Source organism: Primulina huaijiensis, chromosome 6, assembly GCF_012295235.1.
Source record: "Primulina huaijiensis isolate GDHJ02 chromosome 6, ASM1229523v2, whole genome shotgun sequence".
NCBI lineage: Eukaryota > Viridiplantae > Streptophyta > Magnoliopsida > Lamiales > Gesneriaceae > Primulina > Primulina huaijiensis.
In genome coordinates, this window is record NC_133311.1 from 12903539 (window position 1) to 12927153 (window position 23615).

Genomic DNA, 23615 nt, shown 5'->3' on the forward strand with positions numbered 1-23615 from the left:
ATAGCAGATGTCCAATCATCTATGAGATCTTCTCTGTTTTTGAAATCTAATACATCTAAGTTAAGCATAACCCCATAAGGATGTATTGGTTCTAAAACAGATTTCCATAGGGTGTTTGGTGCAAAGGAATTTGATTATTCCTTGACCTTGTTTCCGCTGAAACTTATCAGAGTCCTGAGGTAAACTTATGATTCAAAATAACAGGTTCTTAGAAATAGTACTGGATTCCTCTTAACTCTTTGGAGATCTTATAGAAATTCAAAATACCGTACAAAATTATGACAATATGTGGTATTACGTACCACAAAATTTGGAGAAAATCTTTGAAAACCAGGAAGAAATTCTTGGAATATTAAAGGATATTCGAACAAGACTTTAAAATCTAAAACAACAATCAAGTTCTAGTAAAAGGACTTCAGAAAGAATGTTACCACCATTGGTTGAACCCTTATTACATCAAAGAGGGATGACCAAAGTGATGTCAAAACCTTTAACTGAAGAAGAAAAAATGATCAATCTAATCAAAACAGTCTCGGAAAAGAAATTAATCTGATGACGACTTTAGAAATGATTGGTCTAGAGGATCTACAAGAGCTTGTAAAATCTTTTGCAAACCTCAAGGTTGTCGATCTAAAGATGAACACGACTGGAGGTGAACAACATACCATAACGTGGTCATCTTCGCAGTAACCTCCAAGAGAAAGTGTGGGATCTCAGAATATAAATATGAGAGAATCCCAACCAGACTTTTACACTGATGGAGAAGCACATAACACCTGTAATATTTCTTTCAGCTAAAGCTGTAGGAATAATACCCAAAACCTGACTATCTCCAAGATGAGCAGATGTTGAAACAGATCCCATTAACCCAATATTACCTCCCCCATAAACCAAGTGAATTTTTCTCTCAGCCAATATCTTTCCAAGATTATTCGCTGCTTCTACAAACACTTCTTGTTTTCTAGGACTCGACCCACAAAATACACAAATATTTTTCAATGATTTTGCAGAGGTTCCAGCCATGTTTTTTTATTTTTTCTTTTTTTTTTCCTGCGAAAATAGAGAGAAAGATGAGAGATTTTATGTTATAGTAGGTGCCCGTCGAGCCAAGTGTTGGCCGAGTGTTCTTGTTTCAAGTATTCTAGAGTTCTGGAATAAATCCTGTAAATAATTAATCTCGAACCTGGGTTTAGATTCATGTAAATTGAGAAAATTCTTCTACTCAAATATTTAATTACTTGATAATAATAAATTTGTATGTTTGAAATAATTTTTACTTTGGCTCTGATACCATTTCGGCCCCAGAAAATCAATCATTAAATATGTAACGGTATTTTTGTCAACTTTAAACTTTTTAGGGAGTTTGGACAAAGTTTTTGAAGTGTAGAGAGTTGGGAAAAGTTGAGTTTCAGTTTAAAGATTTAAAACCAATTTTCCCATCTAATAATGTGAGAGAAAATTGGGGCAATTTAAAATCTAACCCTAAGTAAATTTTAATTTTAAATATTAGCTTTTTAGAATTCAAAATTTGATAAATAACATCCACTTAAAAAAAATAATTAATTAATTAAAAAATAAAAGAATAGTAGAAACAAAAAGGAGAGAAAGGAAATGGATTCTTGTTCCCTCCATTCTTCTCATCCTTCTCACAACGATTCTTCTTTTCTTCATCCTTCATTCATTGGTCTTCTCTTCAATTTTTTTCCTCTACATTAAGCAAGAGAATATTGTAGTCATTTGTGTCTAAAAAAAGTTTCAATTTTTCTCAACATTGTCAGAGATTTTAAATTAGGTGTAAGTTCTAATGTCATCTCAATTTTTTTTATCGATTTACTAGTTTTTATTACAATATATATATTGTAAGTATAATTTTTCATATATTTCATTCTTAATTGTTCGGTCGCCCAAACATTATGGGTTTAGTCGCCTAATTCTGTTTTCAGTCGCTCAATTCTGTTTTCAGTCGCCCACTTTGATATGTTATGTCATCCAATTATATGTTAAATCATTTAATTTTTATGACATCTTTATTGCTTATTTTGTATAGGAATGACGATCATCCAGATTTTGATTAATTCTAATGGAGAGTGGAAGAGTAATGAACAAGTAACTTATACATGGTTATCCGAATCTAAAGAATGGACAGCTATTTCCATTGATGGTAGTAATTTGACCATAGAATGTAATTGAATATTAATGATTTTGTATGAATGAATCGAAAATATTTTGTACTATTCAATCTATAAAAAGGTGATCAAATTAATGTTTTGTGGACTATTTACTATATTATAGTATATTATAATCGTGTGAATATAAAATATAAAAGTGGCGTAAAATAATTCAAAGAGCGACTGAAAGCGATTGAGTGATATATAATTCTTATAATAGAAAATATGAGCAACTTCACGTTTGGGTCTATTTACTCTATTTTAGTATAATATAATGGAGTGATAGTGTAAAATATAAAAATAATGTCATAATACAAAGAGCGACTGAGTGATATATGAGTGATCTAATAGAACCACTTGATGTACTAGAAAATATTGTTTTTTGGAAGTGGAAGGTTGGATGTTTTTTTTATTTTAAAAAAATATAATTGAACATTAATGATTTAGTATGAATGAATCGAAGATATTTTGTACTATTCAATGTATAAAATGTGATCAAATTAATGTTTTGTGGACTATTACTATATTATAGTATATTATAATCGTGTGAGTATAAAATATAAAAGTGGCGTAAAATAATTTAAAGAGCGACTGAGAGATATATGATTCTTATAATAGAAAATACGAGCAAATTCACGTTTGGGGTCTATTTACTCTATCTTAGTATCGTATAATGGAGTGATAGTGTAAAATATAAAAATAACGTCATAATACAAAGAGCGACCAAGTGATATATGAGTGATCTAATAGAACCAGTTGATGTACTAGAAAATATTGTTTTTAGCTTATTTCACACTATTTTTCATTTTATAATCTCTTATCCATAAAAATATATCATAATATATTAAATAACATGTAAAACATGAACTTGCTCACTATTTTTTTACTATATAACTCAGTCGCCATTCGGTCGCCCTCAGTCTTTTTTGCCTTATTTCACACTATGTTTAATTTCGTAATTTCTTATCCATGAAAACGTACCATAATATAGTAAATAGGATATAAAACACGAATTTGCTCACTTTGTTTTTACCATATCACTCAATCGTCATTCGGTCGCCTTCAATCGCTTTTTAGCTTATTTCACACTATTTTTCATTTTATAATCTCTTATCCATAAAAATATATCTTAATATATTAAGTAGAATATAAAACATGAACTTGCTTACTATTTTTACTATATGACTCAGTCGCCATTCGGTCGCTTCCAGTCGCCATTCGGTCGTCCTCAGTCATTTTTGCCTTGTTGCACACTATGTTTAATTTCGTAATTTTTTATACATGAAAACGTACCATAATATAGTCAATACGATATAAAACACGAATTTGCTCACTTTGTTTTTACCATATCACTCAATCGTCATTCGGTCGCCCTCAATCGTTTTTTAGCTTATTTCACAATATTTTTCATTTTATAATATCTTATCAATAAAAATATATCTTAATATATTTAGTACCATATAAAACATGAACTTGCTCACTATTTTTTATTATATAACTCAGTTGCCATTCGGTCGCCCTCATGTGAAAAAATAGGAACCAACAATTAAACAGAATACAACAAAACTCTGAAAAACAAAGCTTCACGTATTCACAACAAAAGCAAATGACTTTGTATACTACGATCGTACTAAAAAAAGCATCAATGATCAAAAAATTACAAAGAGAAAAAAAAAGTAGTTAATCGGATTTTTTTTCCAACATAAATCAGGACCAATAATTAAGCAACTGTTACATATAAAAACATATAAACTTTTTACCGAAAAAAAGAAGAAAAACACCGGTGATATAATCGCATGGTAAATTCAGCTTTTAGTAAAAAAGAAACATTCGGAAACACAAAACTTTCGTCAATTGATGATCAGACAATTTGGATGAATGATCAACGCGTCGCCGAGATATGGATACATACAATTAGCAAATCCAACACGGAGTCGGGAGAATCGAAGATAGGAAAGTTGACGGTAAATCGGGAGATAGTGGAATTTGGGTAACAACGCTCACAAGTAAAAGATACTTGCATATAAGAAAAAAAAACATTAGTTTAGGGTTTAAAAAAAAAAAAAAGAATTTGAAAATATTAAAATTAAAGGTAGAATAGACATTTCAAAAGTGATTTTTAGTTTTTTAAATAAGATGATGTTGAGTCTTAGCCTAAATTTACCGAGAAAATTAATATTCTATTTAAAGTATCTATTTTGAGCGATCTTTAATTGCCAAAATCTTTGGCTGCTTGCCCCCCTTCTCTTTATATCTTCGAAAATTAGGGTTTTTCTCTCCACCTAGCTCCAATTTCTTTGCCTAAATACCCATCTGCTGCCGTGGTATCCCGCTTGTTAGATTCAAATTCAAGATTTTCGGATCTATTGAGCTCCCTGTTTATCTTTGTCGTGTACTTCTCTTTTCTCTCCGAGGATACGCACACGTTTTTGTATCTGAATTCTCTCCGAGTGACAACATGTTTTGGAAGCTCACAGCTCTGTCTGCTTCTTCTCCTGTAAGTTAAATGAGTTGATATTTTTATTTTCGATGATATCTTTTTTGATGGGATGTCGATTATGGACTTTGAAATTTTAGCATAATGAACTTTATATGGTATTGTATTGTTTCTCTGTGGTTTCGGGTAGCTGGAAGTGTAACCTGAATTTGCTATTGAGAATGGCTATGGCTTTTTTAACACATGTTACGTATTCGCAATCAATTAATTTACTTAATTATATGTTTTGGCTTGGGAGACTGCGGATTTTTAGCTTGCATTTTTTCCTACTTGGCAATTTCTTTAATCGGATTTTGCTGAATTGCAAAATTTTAGTCCAAAAGGAAGTACGCAGACCTTTCCCCTGCTCTATCGTATTATGTAATAGACTGACTGGTCAAGGGATTGGATAACAATTAGCATCAAGCAACATATGATATTCTGGATCTCTTTTAATCTTTTGAATTGTAGTACTTCGTGGAGCATAAAAGAATATGTTAACAATTGAACTCAAATTCACGTGGTCTTGAATCATAGGACAAGGCAGACTTTTCTATACTTTTTTAATTCTGCTGTAATGTGCGTCACTATCCTTGATATAGAAGGGGGATTGATTGAGAATTTCAAAATAATACTATTTAGCTCTTATCGCTGTCATGTATCATTCGAGTTAGCGATGATTAAATCACCTCTTACTTGCCAAGTGTGACCATCTTTTTTTGAGCGTGGTCTATCTACCTTTATGGTATCACACATTCCTGGTTTTCTGGAGTTTTAGTTTTTAGTGTTCGGATACCACATGAATTGACTTCTATTCTTGATAAGTTGATATACATGGTGCTATATAATTACTGAATTAGTTGCACTTCTATTGACCATGGCTTGTTCAGTTGTGAGCAAGATTCAAGTGCGACCTTGTAAATCATTCATATAACTGTCAAACACTGCCTGGGGCATAAACTTTTGTTGCCATTGGTGCAACTTGTCAAAAGCGGATCATAGTTTAAAAACCTAAATAAGAAATATATCTTAACTTAGAGATAATAGCAGCATATTCAAAATTCATAAGGATGGGAAATGTCGAACGCTGCTTGGAAGGTGCTTGCTTAACCTTTTAATGCATTCACATCTCACACAACCACTTCATAGTCCCTTTCTGAAGTTTCACAGGCAATATACGCAACAATCTTGTAAAAGAAAAATATTTCATCAGTTGAAGTGTTTTCATTCATTACGAACCAAACTGATCAAATATAAATCTTGCAATCAAACAAAATATTGTGACATCCTTAAGACAATTCCTCCACTTGATCCAAATCAATAATCCCCGTTCTGAAAATTATAATAGATCAAAGAAAAAGGGTTAGGTCTAATATGTCTTAGTAATGATCAATATATTGGGTTAAAGTAAACATCAATAAATATTTAAGAAACGTTATAACAGTTAGTACAGCATGACAGAGTAATATAAAAAATCTCTGTAAATGATCATTGACAAAGGTTGCTGGTAAAAGTTTGTGAGTTGAAGTGGTGAACATTGTGGCTAAAGCTAAAGAGATGGCTCCCACCTGAGTTTTCGGTATACCACTTTTTCCCATTTGTCAATTAGAACATGTACGGTCGATCATTCATTTGAGTCAAGGTGAACTCACTTTTCGGACTGGAGTCTAGTTAGGGTAAACCATGTATCTAGACAGTTCGTTTGTTGCTCGTTGTCCAGTGGACTTAATTTTTAGATTGAAGTTCGTTTTCCAGTCCATGTCAATCAATTACCTTATTTGTTCAGTTATTCAGTTTAGTGCCAGTGATTACAGTTTTTATTCATTGGGATTTATGTGGAGAAGGGAAATTCAATGAGAAAATAAATTGAGTTGTGATCAATGTGATGAGATGATCAGCGGAGATGAGATTAGTATATGGAAAAAATCATCCGGAATTGATACAATCAGTGGACACGATACTAGGATAGTGAACTAATTTGTAAAGATAATATAGTATGGAGATACAACTAATAGAGATACGGTCCAAAATCCAAATATGCACATGTGCAAGTCAATAAAGCGACGTGATTATATTTAGAAGAATTATATTATTTTTCAGGTTAAATGTCGAAGGGGTTTTTAAAAAACCGTCTTATTTCTTGCCTTGGTAACTTACTTTCTCCGTGCTTTCAATACCTTAGACAGTCAATTTCTGTTACATATAAACAATATTTTGCGGTTTATCATAATGAAAGTATGTTTGATCATTTTAAAACCATCTCTATTTTAAATTGTATCCCCTTGCGTAACATCATATTTAAAAATTCATAGCAAATAAATTGCATATTTAAAAATTATGAAAATTTTCCAGAATGTCTTAAATCCATGGAAAATTGCCCAGAATATGTAAATGGCATTATGGGTGGCGCATGGGTTGTCTTCTATGCGTGGCCAATTTTTCCCGAGCACGTGTTTTATCATGATCTAGGATTTTTATGCGTAAGACTTTTTAAAATTCCCAACCGATCAATACCAAATGTTGAGTATTGTCTTTTGGCTACCTGAAATAGTCATTTCCAGAGTCTTTGCTAACTGGTGGCGTACTGACACATGTATTACGATATTTGTTTAACAATCTTCATATTCAAACCATGACTTGAAAGTTTATAAAGTTAAGAAAAAAATCCTCAACGTAGCACCTGCAAACTGCATTTTGGTGTTTATGTTTTTCACGGTTTTGGTTTTAAACAATTTTGTGCACCTCCTTGATTAATTTATTTCTGGGAGAAGTGAAGATTTTCTGGAGTTTCTCTAGAATTTTTCATTATTTTGTAGCTATTTTTCCTTAATTGCCCTCTACATTCCCCATATTTTCTGTTTACATTTCCTCACACTATGCCCGCGAGTTTCTTAGCATAAAATATCTGGTAAAACTCAACCTCAAGAGGCCTATTATAGGCAAGAATGCATGTGTGGGGCATTCCTAGCCTTGGCACTTGTGTCTAAGTTAAAATGGACTAGTGTGATGTTAAATAAAATATCATAATTATAGTTTTAAGTATTTAAATATTCTATTTGATATATATACTGAATTATGTGTGTATGCATATGTATATATATAGTGTTCTTTTTAAACACATTTTTTTGAATATGTATGTATTTTTATGTAATTTTATGAATTTGTAAATACATTTGAAAATTAACATATCAATTATTTTTATTTTAAAAATAAATTTTCTAATTAGTTTCAACTAAGCACCTTAACTTCGAGTTTCCGAGAAAATATATTAATATTAAGTTGATGTGATATGTACTTTACCAAATTTATAAAATATTAAATATTGATAAAAAGTTTTGAGTAGGTGTGATCAGCAAGACGTGGTTATGGCTAATCTTTTTCTGGCATTTTTTCGATTCGAAATACAATGGTAATAAATAGAGAACACAAGACCATTGACAAGAACTGAAACAGCGGAAGCATTGGGGAAAAGATTTATGCATTCTCAGGGTATTTTAACACCAGATTATACCCTATCTGTAGAAGAAATGTTTTATAACTGACTACCCAGTTTACCTAAGTTTTACATTTTCGAGAGCCTACCCGGTTTAATCAAGATATTGACTAGGTTTGGTGTCAACTTTTGGTTTTCCCTCACAATTTTTGAGCCAATGACCGGTGGTTATGAATTTTAACTGAATGCTGAGTTTATTTCTGATCTTATAATTTGATAGCATGGCTTGGTAATAAGGTAGGAATGAACGCTATAAAGATTATCAAATGATTAAGTCATTTATCTTGGTTCATCAATCCTCCACTGCGTAAATATGGTCCTCTTAGTTATTTGTTCTGTTTGTTTGTAACTTGCTTTTGTGCTTTTCATTGATGATGTTCTAACTTATTCTATTACTTTAGGTTGAGTCAGTTCTGGACAAAGAAAATTTTACATTGGAAGACCTTTTGGACGTAGAAGAGATAATTCAAGAATGCAAAGCATTAAACAGCCGCCTAATAAATTTGTATGCCATTTCGTCTACTGCATCTGCATATTTCTGTCGATCACATGTATTATAAACAACTTATGCACATATTCAATTTTACTTGAATATCATGAAAGTGTTGATTCCATGTATGACATTAAAAATTCCTTGGTTTCAGTTTGAGAGATCGGGCTCAGGTTGAACAGATGCTGCGATATATTGTAGAGGAGCCCGCGGAGGATGCAGACAGCAGGCGGACTTTCAAGTATGCCAATTTAAAGAACTAGGCAGGATAATTACTATTCAAATGTCAATCTGTGTGCTTTACTATGCGTATATGTCTCTAGACCCTTATTCCAATGTCTGTTTGTTAGAAAGTTATAATAGTAGGTACAAGAAAGTCTATCACATCGTGTTACTTCTTAAGGAAGATTTCTTTTTGGCTCAAAATCTGGTTTTGTATTGTAGGTTTCCTTTCATTGCCTGTGAAATTTTTACATGTGAAATTGACGTCATCTTGAAGACATTGGTGGAGGAAGATGAGGTGAGATTATCCTATCTAAGAGTTAGCATAGAAAACTAAACGGCAAATCTTGGTTCACCTTGCCCATTTATGGTTCAATCAACTTCTTTATCTTGTTTCAGCTCATGGATTTACTCTTTTCTTTCCTGGAACCAAGCCGTCCTCATAGTGCATTGTTGGCTGGATATTTTAGCAAGGTACAGAGTGATTGCTTTGCAATTGAATTCAGTATCTTTTACTCACTGTTAATTAATTGGGATTATGGCATAACTTGTTTGATTTAACTTCTGGTTTTTTCGCAGGTTGTAGTGTGCCTCATGTTGCGGAAAACTATTCCCTTCGTGAATCACTTCAAGGTGACTTAAGGGGAACCTCTTTGATTATGTACAAGATATTGCAATTCAAGTTTAAATAGGAAATCACTGAATGCATCTCCTGCCATCTTTCTTCTCCCTGTCTCGTTTTAGAGTTGATGGAAGGAAATTTTTAAGTTGAATTTTTTTTGTAATGTGCTGCTATGTAATTCCTACGACCTTACAGTTCTTTATCCTTCTGAATGGGTAATCAATGTGCTTCCCACCAAGTTTTGTTGTGCTAAAAATTAAGCCTATTGATTTTTTTCGCCTTCTAACTGGCAATAATAATTTTTGAAATTATTTGATAGATTACTTGATCTTTGTTTGCCATCACACTTGTGGGGTAGTTAAATAGCAAGTTGGGTAAAATATATCTCCAGTAGTGCCTGGTTTGCACCACTTTCTTTCTCTTCATTTAAGCAAAAAAGGTTTTAAAAGAGTTAATAAATTCTTGATTATTTACCCTTTTGGCCTTTTACAATAAATCTTTTTTAAACAAAGAACAAAAATGCCGAAAGTCTAGATTACGTTGAGAATTGACTGCTCTGATGAGTATTCAGAAGCTTGAGGCAAGTATTTCTTTAACGCTTAAACTTGTCTATTAACATGAGAAACCTACACGTATTTCCAAAATTTGTTGGACGATGTGCTACTTGGATTTGTTTTATCTTGATCTTTACAAACAAAATATTTTCTGCCCTAGTCTATGTTGTGTCTGATGTTGATGTCTTACAGGTTCACCAAGAAGTGTTTGTGCAGCTGGTTGATTTGATTGGTATCACGTCCATCATGGAGGTTGGGTGCATGTATATGTTGCTATCTTTGGATCAAGCAGTTTGTTGGATTTAATTTTTTCGTATCAATTTGTTTTGGAGTTTTGGTTGTAATATTCTCTCCTATTTTGTCTTTTACTATCAGGTTTTGGTACGACTTGTAGGTGCGGACGATCAACTTTATCCCAATTCTTTTGATGTGATGCAGTGGCTGACGAGTAGCAATTTATTAGAAATGATTGTGGATAAACTGAATATTCTGGTGAGTTAAAACAGCTATTGTTGTCATGATGGGGAACTTACTGTTGGTTGGGCAAGCTTATCAATTCATTGAGTTGTATGGTTTTTGACTATTAATTGGCTGACAATTGATCCACCCTTCACATTATTCCACTTTATATTTCACTGATATTTCATATTATATTACGCTAAGAGTCCAAGGTATTTTGTTTCATTCTTCAACTCTTTGTGCACATGAATGGTACTGCTGTGTTCTCCTGAATTTGCTCATCATAATTCATACACGTTAATTCTTTAATTTTTTTTTTGAATTGTTTCGGTGTATCTGCCATGTGGTTGTATTCGGATTTGAGTTCATTGTCTATAATGCACGTACAAACTCATTGAACGTTCATCACTAAATTATTTTTATGACATAGATGAAGGAAGAACTTTGGGTATTTAGAGGTTATTCTATTTGGACAGCCTATGGGATTATATTTTTCTGATTCACTTCATGTAGTGGCTTTGTTATGTATCTGAATCTGAGATTGTTTCTTATACCTTCAGAGTTCTCCTGAAGTGCATGCTAACGCAGCAGAAACTTTATGTGCTATAACCAGAAATGCACCATCACCTCTGTTCACCAAACTATCCAGTCCAAGGTAGTCTTCCAACTCTAGTTTCATGTTTTTGTCATGATGATGTGTTTGAGTTACTAGCCTTTTTGCTTTGCAGTTTTGTTGAGAGGATCTTTGCCCATGCACTTGAAGACTCACAATCAAAATCTTTCCTTGTTCACTCGCTATCTGTCTGTATTTCATTGTTGGATCCAAAGAGATCGATTCCTTCACCAGCGATGTATTCTTTCAGAAGTAAACACACGTATGAATCAACGACAAATGTTAACCCGGATACTGTTGGTGCAATGCTTCCAAAACTTGGTTAGTTTACTACATATGCCGACGGGTCATTTCCGGATACTTATGATCAACTCCCTTGATTTCATCCTCTAACCTCGAGAAAAAACTAAAAAAAAACTTTCATAAAAAAATTGTTCTTTGTTTTAAAATATATGTTGGAATTGGATATGGGAATGCAAAGGGGTTAGTGTAGAGGTGAGGTGATATCTGTGTGACTCGGGAAAAGTATTTTGGTAAGAATAAAGTTGAGTCTAAAATTCGCACGGATGGACATGGGTGGATGAAGCTGTAATTTTCCTTTATGGATCTTTTTGTTTGTTTTACTGTGCTGCTACTTCGTTCATGATCTTGGAATGTGCATATTTTGGAAGCTAAGAGAATTTTTTGAATTCTACAAATGGCCGGATATCAACTGCTGATACTACTCTTTATCTTGTGAAATTTGGATCAAGTGTGTCGCATTATTGTAATTGGCTGACCACAGCTGTAATAAGCATCTAAATATTTTGTTCAGGGGAGTTGCTTATTCTTTTGAATGTCTCATCGGATGACAAGATGTTGCAGACAACATATGGTGAACTGAGACCTCCTCTTGGAAAACATCGTCTAAAGGTTCATTGACACGCTATTGTGGTCATTTATTTTTGCCAAAGCCCTCAAAATAGTTTGTTGCATTTGAAAATTTTAGTTTGTGCGGGATATAGGGAGAGCCATGGACAGTTCCATTGATTCATAAATATACGCGTGTGAAATTTCTTAACTGGTTATTTTACATTTTCTGTTGTGGTACCTGATTGTAGATTGTCGAATTCATTGCGGTACTTCTTAAAACTGGCAACGTGGTGGCAGAGAAAGAATTGGTTAGCTCAGGAACTATTGAGAGAGTCCTCAATCTCTTTTTTGAGTAAATTCCATTACTCTAGTACTTCGCCTTTTGAATTACACACTCTTGGTTGCTATGAAGAAGTGCTCCACGTTCTTCTTCAATCGAACTTTCAGGCCGAACCCATGAGTGCAGATGGTGTTTCTAAATTATTTTGTCTGCTGCAGATATCCATACAACAATGCTTTGCATCACCACGTGGAGAGCATAGTATATTCTTGCTTGGACAGTAAAGATGTCGCCATCCATGATCATCTTCTCCTGGAGTGTCATTTGGTTGAAAAAATTCTTCAAACTGAGAAAAGTCCCGTCCTTTCTGGTGATCTTAGTCAGGTATTTTTAGTTGGAAATTATTGAAGTTTTCAGTTCATGTAGCTTGTGTTAGGCTTCTCCCTTTTCTGGAGAAGAGATGTGGTTGCCTTTTGTTTTGATGGTAAGAAAGTTGATACCACAGATTTATGCCTCTGAAACAATTGTTTGTCATTAAATGTGAAGTATAATTGCCCTTATTAGATTCTGGTGGATTACAGATTTTGAGTTAAGACCTATTGGGGTCTCTGATTGGCTTTTTTCTACTCAATGCAGCCAACTGTGCCAGCATCTGGAAGACAGGCTCCTAAGGCGGGATACTTTGGACACCTAACAAGGATATCAAATAAATTAGTTCAGTTGGGAAGCAATGATACTCGAATTCAAATGCATCTTCAGGTGGGTCTCTGGGTGTAATTTCAGATTATGACGATGTTCATGCTAATTTTTCTGCCACACAATCAATTTATTTTACTCGTGTCTTTTCTCATGCAAACTTGATATCATTCTTCAGGAAAATAGTGAGTGGAACGAGTGGCACTCCACTGGCTTACAGGAGCGCAATATGATTGAGAATGTTTATCGATGGGCTTGTGGGTATGACTTTCTGTGTGTGTTATGTGGATTGTTCAGAAAGCGAAGCTGTTAATTCTCGTGCAAAAATCACTGTAACTTTGTGTACCAAGGTATTTCCTGCTCTACTCGGCTATAGTTCCTTAAAATGATGGACTCTTCCATCTCCACTGCAGGCGACCCGCTGCATTGCACGACAGGAACAGGGATAGTGATGAAGAAGACGTTCACGATAGGGATTATGATGTGGCAGCTCTGGCAAATAATTTGAGCCAAGCATTTAGATACACCATGTATGATAATGATGATGCTGAGGTAAACATATGAGACAGAAGAAAAGCTGTTTTATTGTTGCTGCTAACTTTCTTTGAAGCCGAATATGTAATTAGTTGTGATATAATTTATTGTTTTCATCTCTTGATTGCAGGGTTATGGACCTCTTGATCGTGATGATGAGGTAATACAAATAGCCACGTTTCCTTCACTATTATTACTTGGTACAAATGAACAATGGGCTTCTTGCCAATCAGAGTTATTAATTACGAAAAAGAATACCTACGGGTGATTAGTTTTTTCATTTGCCGTTCCCTTCTGAATTGGTGGTTCTTATTCAAGATTTTTAAATTTGATGAAATTTTAGGATGTCTACTTTGATGATGAATCTGCCGAAGTCGTGATTTCATCCCTAAGGTTGGGTAATGAGCAAGGCAGGTGAGTTTCGTTGGCTTTTGTCAGCAAATTTAGGAAAAAAGAATTAATCAGAGGCACGAGGAAATAACAAGCAGGAGTTTTTTCATTGAGCCTACTTTTTGTGTCCTTTGTGGCTGACCATTTCCATGACTCATTTCTGTATGACCTTGTTTATTTCTCGTTTGCAGCAGCTTGTTCACAAATTCCAACTGGTTTTCATTCCAAGATGATGATAGAAATGGCGACGTAAGTATGAGCCCATCACCGTCATCTGACATGATGGACGATAGTAACCTGAACGGAACATCAAACAGCAACAGCAGTAGTGATGATGAGGTAGTAGTTGGGGAGGATGATGAGTTGGAGAGCAAAATTTCTGCAAATGGCTCATCTAGTCCCAATGCAAAAGTCTTCTATGGATTCAATGCCATCAGTAACAAGGGAAACGAGTCATTTGCTGAAACCAAGAACAGCATTACCCCTGGTGACTCGGATTTCTTTCCCTTCGAGAATCCAGACAGTGACAACCCATTTGGAGAAGACAGACCTATACCCGAATGGGTGTCATGGGGTGAAACATTCGATTTTCAAGTTAGTGGATCTAGTGTGAATCCATTTGAAGAACCGATCGATATTAACAACGATCTTGCAAATTCAGCAAAGGCGAGCTCTACCCCTGTACCTCCATCTTCTAGTGATGACTCCATATCAAACGGGACAACATCTACTTCTATAGATTCCAGTGATAGCTCATCTAAATTTGATTCAAGTAACAAAGGTGCTGCTGTACCCTCGTTGTTTGAAGAGGATGTTGAATTTGTGGGCGTGGAATTAGAGGGCACAGAGAAGGCAATGGAACGCGCTCTAAAGGAAGGTATCATAGGAGAAGCTGGGCCAATGAAAAGAAACACTGTTTCGAAGAAAACAGAAAAGGAGGATTCAGACAATGACGGTGCAGCTATGAAGGAATTTAGCGATTCTAATTATTGGAAAGTTGAGCATGAGGTTGCAGTGTTGGAGTAAATTAGCTGTCATTTATGTTCTCTTTCGACTCTATCAATGGGGGACCGTTGGAGCTAAGGTATGTACATAAATTTTTTTTCCCAATTCCATTATAGGTTACATAGTTCGTTGTTCACTTATTATTTATTGTACAATTTGTTGCACTAAAGTTGTTGCTTTTGCTTAAAGATTTTAGGGGTGCTTCCCATATCTTTGTTAGGTGTTTCACACTTGCTTATATTTTCATTAAATTTCGTAATTTGGGTTATTAATCAGAGATGTTTGGAGAAAAATCGGACTAATAGATTTTTTCTTTCTTTTTGTAATATGTTACTGTATTCTAGATACCAAGATAATATTTCACTAGTTATTTTCTGAATTATATAGTTGCATAATTTAAAATATTTTCTCTACTTCATTTAATACTTTATATATTTCATTTTTTAAATAAATATTGGAGATATTCGTAAAAAATGATATGCAAATAACATTAAGCATATTCTCTAGTACAAGATGGGTGTAAGAAGTGTCTTTGTAAGGATCAAAATAGATTTTAGAAGAGTGAATAATATTTTTAATTTTTTTTTCCAAAACTAGAGATAGCTTTAACAGATGTTAGCTGTTAAAACTGTTTGTTGAAAGGTTAGATTTTGTTGAACAGTTAGATTTTGTTAGACCACTAAAAAAAAATTTAAATACGGAAACGGTCTGATTAGACTAGTGATATTTAAAAGATATATTAAATGCAAGCAATGAATCAACACAACAGTTGGATATATGAAAATTGAAGTAAATTCACAATTTAAATGGACAAGATATTATGGATGTTCAAAAATAACAATTCCGTCATTTTTTCTTCTAAGAACCCTTAGTTCAAAGAGAGAACAAATTTTCCAATGTTTAACTTTGAACGATTAGAATAGGTGGGGTAATACAAGTTGATCTTGTATGATATTATATGAATAAATAAATGTGTGTTAAGTGAGAATCTTGATATCTTAGAAAGAATAAGTGTGTTCGAGATCCTGTATATTATAGATTATATTGGTCTTGTTATCAATTCTTCATGGTTATAAAGTTCTGAACTTCCATATCTATACTCGAAGTCTTCAATGGTTGGAAAAACTTTATCAAAGATCTTCTGTACTATCTCCCGACAGATTTCTATTGTCAATCTTTCTTCATTGTACAATGCATTAAAAGCTCAGTTAATGTTTCTTTGCTTTTTACCGTTTCGGTTTTTAGGTTTTGAAAATTTGATTGACTCTTGACATTTTAGGAAACTTTCTTGTCAATTGGACGTTGATAGAATATTGTGCTTGTCAGTTTATTTGATAGTTATTGAATAGCTTGAGTTGTTGTATCCATCTTAATCTGTTAATGTCTGACCGGTTAGAGTTGAACGGTCAGACTCTAAGCATTTGGTTGGATAAAGCGATCCGGTTAAAAACAGATACAAGAAATAATCTTTTGATGATGTCTGCGGAAACTCAAGCCGAAACTCAGCTTGAGTTTCTGATAGAATATGAACGAATTGACTTGTCCAGCAGCTAGAGTCCTATAAATACATGAGAAAGACAACTGGATTTGAAAAACTCGATGTTTTTTTCATTGCCAAAACTTAGAGTAGTTTGAACTTAAAATTTTTTTCTGTTTTTGGTGATGACAAAACCAAGCTGCAAGACTAAATACAATTATTACATAAAAACAATTAAGTATCATTGACAATTTAAAGAAAAATGTGTTTCATTGAGTCATTAAATGACATTGCTACAAGAGCTTGAAAAAGTAAAACCTATTACACTTGCAAAACAAAATCTATCTTCTAAGAATTGAACCACCACTTCAACTTTCACCACATCTCCTTGTGTCTTCCTCTTCTTGCCTTCTCCTCTCCTCAGCTTTCTTGGCTTCTCATATTTGGCTCTCGCTGCCCTTCTCTTTTGTTCCTCTAGCTTCTTGTAATATGTTTCCCTTTTTTTCTGGAATCACAACGCTTTATAAAATCAAGAATCTCTTGCAACAAGCTGCCAAAGGTAGTCTGAAGGTGATCAAGCTGTGCATCCATGTGATTTTTCACTTTTGTAGCATACACTGACAATCAGGGGCGTAGCCAGAATTTCAAAATATGGAGGGCTAGAAAATAAAAAAAAAGTTAATCTAAAAATCAATACAACATTTTTCATATGACATAAAAATTAAGTGCAATCCACGATTTTCACAATATAATCATCAAATTTGGATAAATATTTTTCAAAATTTTAAACGTTAATCATATGAAAGAGTACGCATAATAAAAAAAATACAACTTACACGAAAAGAGGGTAAATTAAATAAACACTACTTTAGTCGCAACAAAAGATCAAATCTATCAATTATGTAATCTATATCAATGTCATGAGCAATCTCTCTCAATATACAAAACCATTGCATTGTTTAAATATTCCTGCTCCATTTTATTGCGAAGTGATGTCTTCAGAAGTTTCATCCCTGAAAAATGCTCGCTCAGTTGTAGCAGTGGAAACTGGAAGAGTGAAGGCCAAACGAATCAGTCTATCAATAATAAAATAAATCCTCGACTTCTTTGTTTCAACTAGTAGTCGGCATTATTTAGGAAGAGAATCAACATCTTTAAACATCTGATCCTCAAATACATCAAGCTTGCAATGATCCAATTGAGTCTGCAAATGTTTCATGTCATCTTTGGAAAAATCGTTGGGATAAAATTTATCAATCAAAGAATAAATAGCACTTTCAGGCATTGTTTGGTATGCATGATAAGGGGTGATTGATTTTTAATCATTCACTTATCATGTGTTTGGTGTGCATGATTAAGATTGTGATAGGCTCGTTCAGTCCACACCCGGCCCGCACTGTATGTATTATTATCCTCTTATGGTGGTTATATAATCTTTTGAGAGAGAAATGATGATGTTTGATTAATTTACATTTTTCTTTAATATCCTAAATTTTAAAATAATTATAAATTCAACAAATTTAATAATATTTAAATATAATTTTTAATTTGACTAATATTATATTTAATTTAATTATTATTGATCATATTTTAATTATTATGATATTATTTTTAACCGTAATATTATAATTGTTATTAACCATTATTTAATATTCAAATTTGTATTACTATTTTAATTATCACAATAAATACATATTTATGTTATTATAAAATTTTAATTATTTTTATAATATTAATCGATTTTTTAGTTGTTTTCGGAAATTGAAATTAATGAAAATTTAATAATTCATACAATATTTTAATTTTGTTTATAATTTTTTAATAAATTAATTCTAGAAAATCTATTGATTTATTCAATCATTTTAAGAATATATTATTAATTAATATATGATGAGGTCATTTTAGTAATCATAATATAATTAAAAAAATAATCAAGCAAGTTAAAATCATGTTAAACATTATATAATTTATCATAATGTGTTATTTATTCATACTTTTTATTTTATAATCACTCTTATTGTATATCATTTACTTATCCTATCACATGAACCAAACGATGCCTCAGAGAATGATTTGAAGCCATAACTGGGATTCAAGGCTTCATAGAGAGTGAGAAGCTCAATTGATTGCTCAGTAAATCGTGTATTCAACTCCATCAGTTGTTTGTCAATCACAACATTGAATACATGAAAATGATAGTATTCTTCTACTGTAAAATGATTTTTCTGTTGACAAGAACGTTTAGTACCTTCAACATAACGATCTGTAAAATCAGGCACTACAATGTCATGATTATCACAAAAATTATTCACACTCCATAGAAAATCTTCCCATTCATCATCTCGCATTTTTTCCTATTGTTTTTTTTTACTTTATCTCTTTTTTTTCTTTTCATTTTATTTTTGTAATGGATGAGCTTAAGGAAATAATTGGATTACATTATGGTTATATAAAAAAAATTGATAATAAGCCCAGCCCAGCCCACATTATGGCTACGCCCCTGTTGACAATTCAACATTCATGTTTGCGGCTTGACTCTTCATTTTGAGCTGGTCGAAACTAAGATTGTTGTAAAGCTTTCCAATAAATCCGATTTCTTTCAGAATTTTTGACTTGAAGTTGTCAGAATGTATAGTATGAGCAAAGTGCTTGATGTCCAAGTTGCTGATGAACTTGGAGACATCTTCCAACTAATACTTGTTGTGGCATAAGATATTCATCACATTCTTCGTCAAGCTCATAAAATTGATTTCCATGTCATGTTGAAAGGCCAATCTTGTATATATTGAGAGGATTTGATTTAGGTTTGGAAGCAATATGAATATCGATTTCCCCACCGGTTAGACTTGTTGAAGGAATATCATCATGCATTTCTCCTGTTGGTTCGGCAGCTGGTTCACCTGAGCCTTGGTGGCTTGAGCTTGTGAATCATCAATATTAACCTACAACTCATCTTGGTCTGGTCGAAATCAAACAATGATTAAAATTTGACAATGTCATCAATAGAGATAAGTGGCATTTCTGGAAGCTCACCGGTCTGATTTTCTATAGATGGTGGAGGGGATGAATGTAATAGTGTCTAATAATGAGTATATACCAAGGCTCTAAAATGCGATAGTCACTAGTCGGGCGCCAGACCAACGATTAAAGCCTAGGCACCGCTACACGAATTCTATGGTATTAAGAAACTTGTAATGGTTCTTATAATAAATTTCAACACAAATTTTGTTAAAATCCAATTGACATCTGGTTCATTCCTCATGCTTCTTCTGATTAAGACGGGTCAAGATAATAGGCAATGCAAGATAAATCAAAATAAAAAAAAATTTACATTTAGGGTCTGATTTGATTTTCTTATGCGTGCAGAAGTAAGCAGACAAAGAAGATGAGAGTGATCCAGCAAATCGTGGTTTTAATTGGGACAAAAATCTATTATTATTTCTTATGGCATGTTCAATTTGAAAGCCCAAAAAAAAAATTTCCAAAAAAACTCTAAAGGCCTAGGACCACCTAGTCCCGCCTAGCCTGTTGCCCCACACCTATTCTGTGCATTTGGATGGCGCCTAGCGCCTAGGAGGCACTTAAGCGGTTACCTATCTCGAGTTTTAGAACAATGGTATATATACAATTTGATGTGATAGATATGACAGTCCATGTGTCTGCATATCATAAGTTTATTTTAAAATTTTGAAAGTCAAAATATGATTTTTGGTGGTTGATATATCCACGTGATAGAATCAAGCGAATATTAATCGTTTATGCAATAAATATGTATTTTAAAAGAATTCAAAAATATTAACTTTTAATCATATTGTTTTGTTAAAAAATATTAATATGTTTTAGAGAGAGTAGCGGTCAGAATATATGATGAAGTGATGCGATCAAGGATGCTCCTAGGAAAACGGCGTGGGGCCTATTGGAGATATCGGCAGGACCAATTACGAGGAGACATAGCAAGAATCTCAAGGAAGCACTTCAAGAATTCATGGCGAGCTATCAAGTGCATGACAATCAAGTTTGGGTCATTATAATGTCAATCAAGTGTTGAAGGACTAAGAAAAAAACTGCGCCTATTTCAGCTCGCCCTAGCGGTTTAGGCCGAGGCATGCGCCCCAGCAGCCAAAACAACCTGCTTCAGCGCACCCGGCCGAGGACCATGCGCCCATCAGGGATTTTTGTGCGCCCCAACGCGTTCATCTCGGCCAAAACTTCAGAAAGTCAGGATTTTGACTCAAATAAATTATGGAAACACTATTTTTCAAGTTTTTGGAAGATAGTTACCATGTTTTTTTAAAAATTAAATATACCTTGTAACATTGGATTATTAGAATATTGAAGAATTTTATCAAATTTTGTGAATTTTCTCTTAAATTCAAAAGCTTTTTGCTTTGTTCATCAAAAAATCAAACTTATCATTGATCCAATCTTTGTGGCGTTTGCCGGTTGTTTTCACGTAGATTGTCAAAGACGAGCTCCTTGAAGATTCGTTTGAATTTCAATTGTCTTTTCATAGTTTTGGGGTGAATATTACAACTAGTTACTTGTTTCAAAATATCGGAACAACATGATAGTTCTTTATTTCATTGAATCATGGGTGTGATTTTTGTTTTAGATGTTGCATTTCTTGTTTGAAGAATCATATCATTTGGTATCAGAACAATTTGGTTCCTTTGATTCAAGTATCTTGTTATTTCAAATTTTTGTTGCTCTATTGTTCTTCATTAACTTGTTCTTGTGTCGCAAGATTTTTGCAAAAAAAATCTCGTCTATTGTTTTTCCTTTGTTCGTAAATCTTGCAATTCTCGAATTTTTTTTAGTTGTTCTTCGTAAAGAGAAGAGATAAAAAAGTATAAAATTCCGAAAATTTAGTGCTATTATTTTAGCATCGAAATTGTTCTTTTCTTCATATCTAGTCAATATTAAAGTTCTTGAGCAAAAAATGTTTTTTTTATTTGGATTGACTTATGAGTTATTTCTAGTAATGAGAAAAAAGACCCGAGTGATTTTTTTTTGGAGTGATCGTGAGAATTCAGGTAAGGAATATTTTATTCTACTAACATTTCTGCAGGTACAATGTCTGAAAGAAAATTTGAGAATGAAGTAGGGGATGGCTCGAACCAACGACTCTCCAAGATTCAAACGGAAGCGTTGTTTGGTCACTTAACCATGATGATGAGGACCGAATTGGAGCCATTAAAGAGGGTTATGAGGAAGAGGTTTGTGCCCCATCATTAATATAGAGAGATGTTCAAGAGGTTACAAAGCTTGAAACATATTACAAAGAGTGTCGATAACTACTATAAAGAGTTGCAGGTAGCGATGACTTGAATCAACAGAGGAGGATAATGAGGCAACAATGACTCGATTTTTTTTTGTGGTTTGAAAAGAGAAATTCAGGACCAAGTGGAGCTTAGACACTATTTGGATTTGGATGAGATGGTGCAGATGGCGGTAAAGGTGGAACAACAACTCAAGAGGCGAGGAGTTGGCCTCACCAATCAAGTGGGGAGTTCATCATCTTCTTGGCGTCCAAACATTGTTAGATGTGAAGAAGGCAAGGTGGTGACCAAACCCAAAGTTGAAATTAAGCGAGAGGCGCCTAAACAAGGAATGCAAGATAAATATGAAACTTCTATTAATCGTTCTAGAGATATCAAGTGTTTTAGATGTCAAGGAGTTGGCCATATTGTTAGCAAATGTCCAAACAAGAGGGTGATGATAATAAATGCTTATGGAAGTATGAATCTAAAAGTGAGAGGTGTGACGAGGGTGATGATGATGAGATGCCCGAGTTAGAGGACTCCTGATGAGGGATATGAGGCGGACTCTGATAAGGGATATGAGGCGGTTGTAGGTGAAGTGCTAGTGACTAGGCGTATCATGAGTGTCCAAGTGAAAGAGGAGTAGACTAACCAAAGGGATAAGTTGTTCCATACTAGATGTTTTGTGAATGAAAAAGTTTGCAACCTTATCATAGATGGCGGAAGTTGTACCAATGTGGCTAGTAGTGAGATGATGAAGAAATTGAGTTTTCCTACATCGAATCATCATCTCAACCATATAGGCTACAATGATTGAATGATTGTGCGGATGTGAAAGTAAATAGGTAAGTTTTGGTGGCGTTTTCAATTGGGAAGTACGTGGATGAGATATTGTGCGATGTGATGCCAATGCATACTTGCCATATTTAGGGAGACCGTGACAATATGATATGCGAGTGATGCATTATGCTTTCGAGAATATGTATTCATTTGTTCTAAAGAAAGAACCTATTGTATTACTCCATTTGTCTCCAAAGTAAATATTGGAGGACCAATTAAAGAAAAGAAAAAGAGACGATGTTGAAAAAAGACTGATAAAAAAAGTGACATGACCTTAGAAAAAAAACGACATGACTGAAAAAAGTGATTAAAAGAGTGAGATGATTATGTGAAAGAAAAAAGAGAAAAAGAAAAAGAAAGGAATTAAGCCAATAAAAATACATATGTTGCCCAAAGAGTGAATTGAAACAACTTTTGCACACATATGAACTACTTATGTTAATTCTTCATAAGGAGGTTGTCTTAAAAAAAAGTGATATAGCCGAACCACTTCCGAGTATTGTTGTTTGTTTTATAGGAATTTGATGATGTATTTCCGGAGCAGCTACCAAAAGGATTACCACGTTTGAGAGGGATAGAGCACCAAATTGATTTGGTGCCCGGAAGTGCGTTGCCGAATTGACCGGCATACATGAGCAACCCGAAAGAGTATAAATAATTTCAACGGCAGATAAGTGAACTTTAGATAGAGGGTTTGTGCGTGAGTCCATATCGTCTTGTGTTGTACTTGTTTTTTTAGTTCCTAAGAAGGATGGATAATGATGTATGTGTGTTGATTGTAGAGCTCTCCATAACATTACCATCAAGCATAGACATCATATACCTAGGCTAGAAGATATGTTAGATGAATTGCATCGATCAAGTATTTTTAGCAAAATTGATCTTTAGAGTGAATATCACCAAATTAGGATGAGAGAAGATGATGAGTGAAAAACTGCTTTCAAAATCAAGTACAAGTTGTATGAGTGGATGGTCATACTTTTTGGCTTAATTAACACTCTTAGCACTTTTATGAGATCGATGAACCATGTTTTGCGTGCACATATATGAAAATTTATTGTGTACTTTGATGACATCCTAGTGTATAGCAAAAGCTTAGATGAACATGATGAACACTTGAAACTTGTACTAATAACACTTGAAAAGTTGTATGTTAATATTAAAAAGTGTGATTTTTGTATAA

General features: G+C 33.6%; 1 protein-coding gene across 3 annotated transcripts; it reads left to right on the plus strand.

Moving 5' to 3' along the window:
* Window positions 1–4394: 4394 nt before the first annotated feature.
* Window positions 4395–22965, plus strand: LOC140979488 (uncharacterized). Of its 3 annotated transcripts, XR_012175746.1 has the most exons (20): window positions 4395–4665; window positions 8539–8642; window positions 8782–8868; window positions 9072–9147; window positions 9249–9323; window positions 9429–9482; window positions 10218–10277; window positions 10401–10517; window positions 11045–11139; window positions 11213–11418; window positions 11912–12009; window positions 12198–12301; window positions 12448–12613; window positions 12866–12988; window positions 13104–13186; window positions 13339–13477; window positions 13590–13619; window positions 13803–13873; window positions 14041–14933; window positions 22950–22965. XR_012175746.1 is itself a non-coding variant. In XM_073444897.1 (19 exons), the coding sequence occupies exons 1-19, from the start codon at window positions 4627–4629 to the stop codon at window positions 14873–14875; spliced, it is 2562 nt and encodes an 853-aa protein (XP_073300998.1). In that variant the 5' UTR covers window positions 4395–4626; the 3' UTR covers window positions 14876–15258. The 3 variants fall into 3 exon arrangements, 2 of the variants coding, with proteins under 2 accessions (XP_073300998.1, XP_073300999.1); XM_073444897.1 differs by lacking the exon at window positions 22950–22965 and having other exon boundaries at window positions 14041–15258; XM_073444898.1 differs by lacking the exon at window positions 22950–22965 and having other exon boundaries at window positions 14044–15258.
* The last annotated feature ends 650 nt before the right edge of the window (window positions 22966–23615 follow it).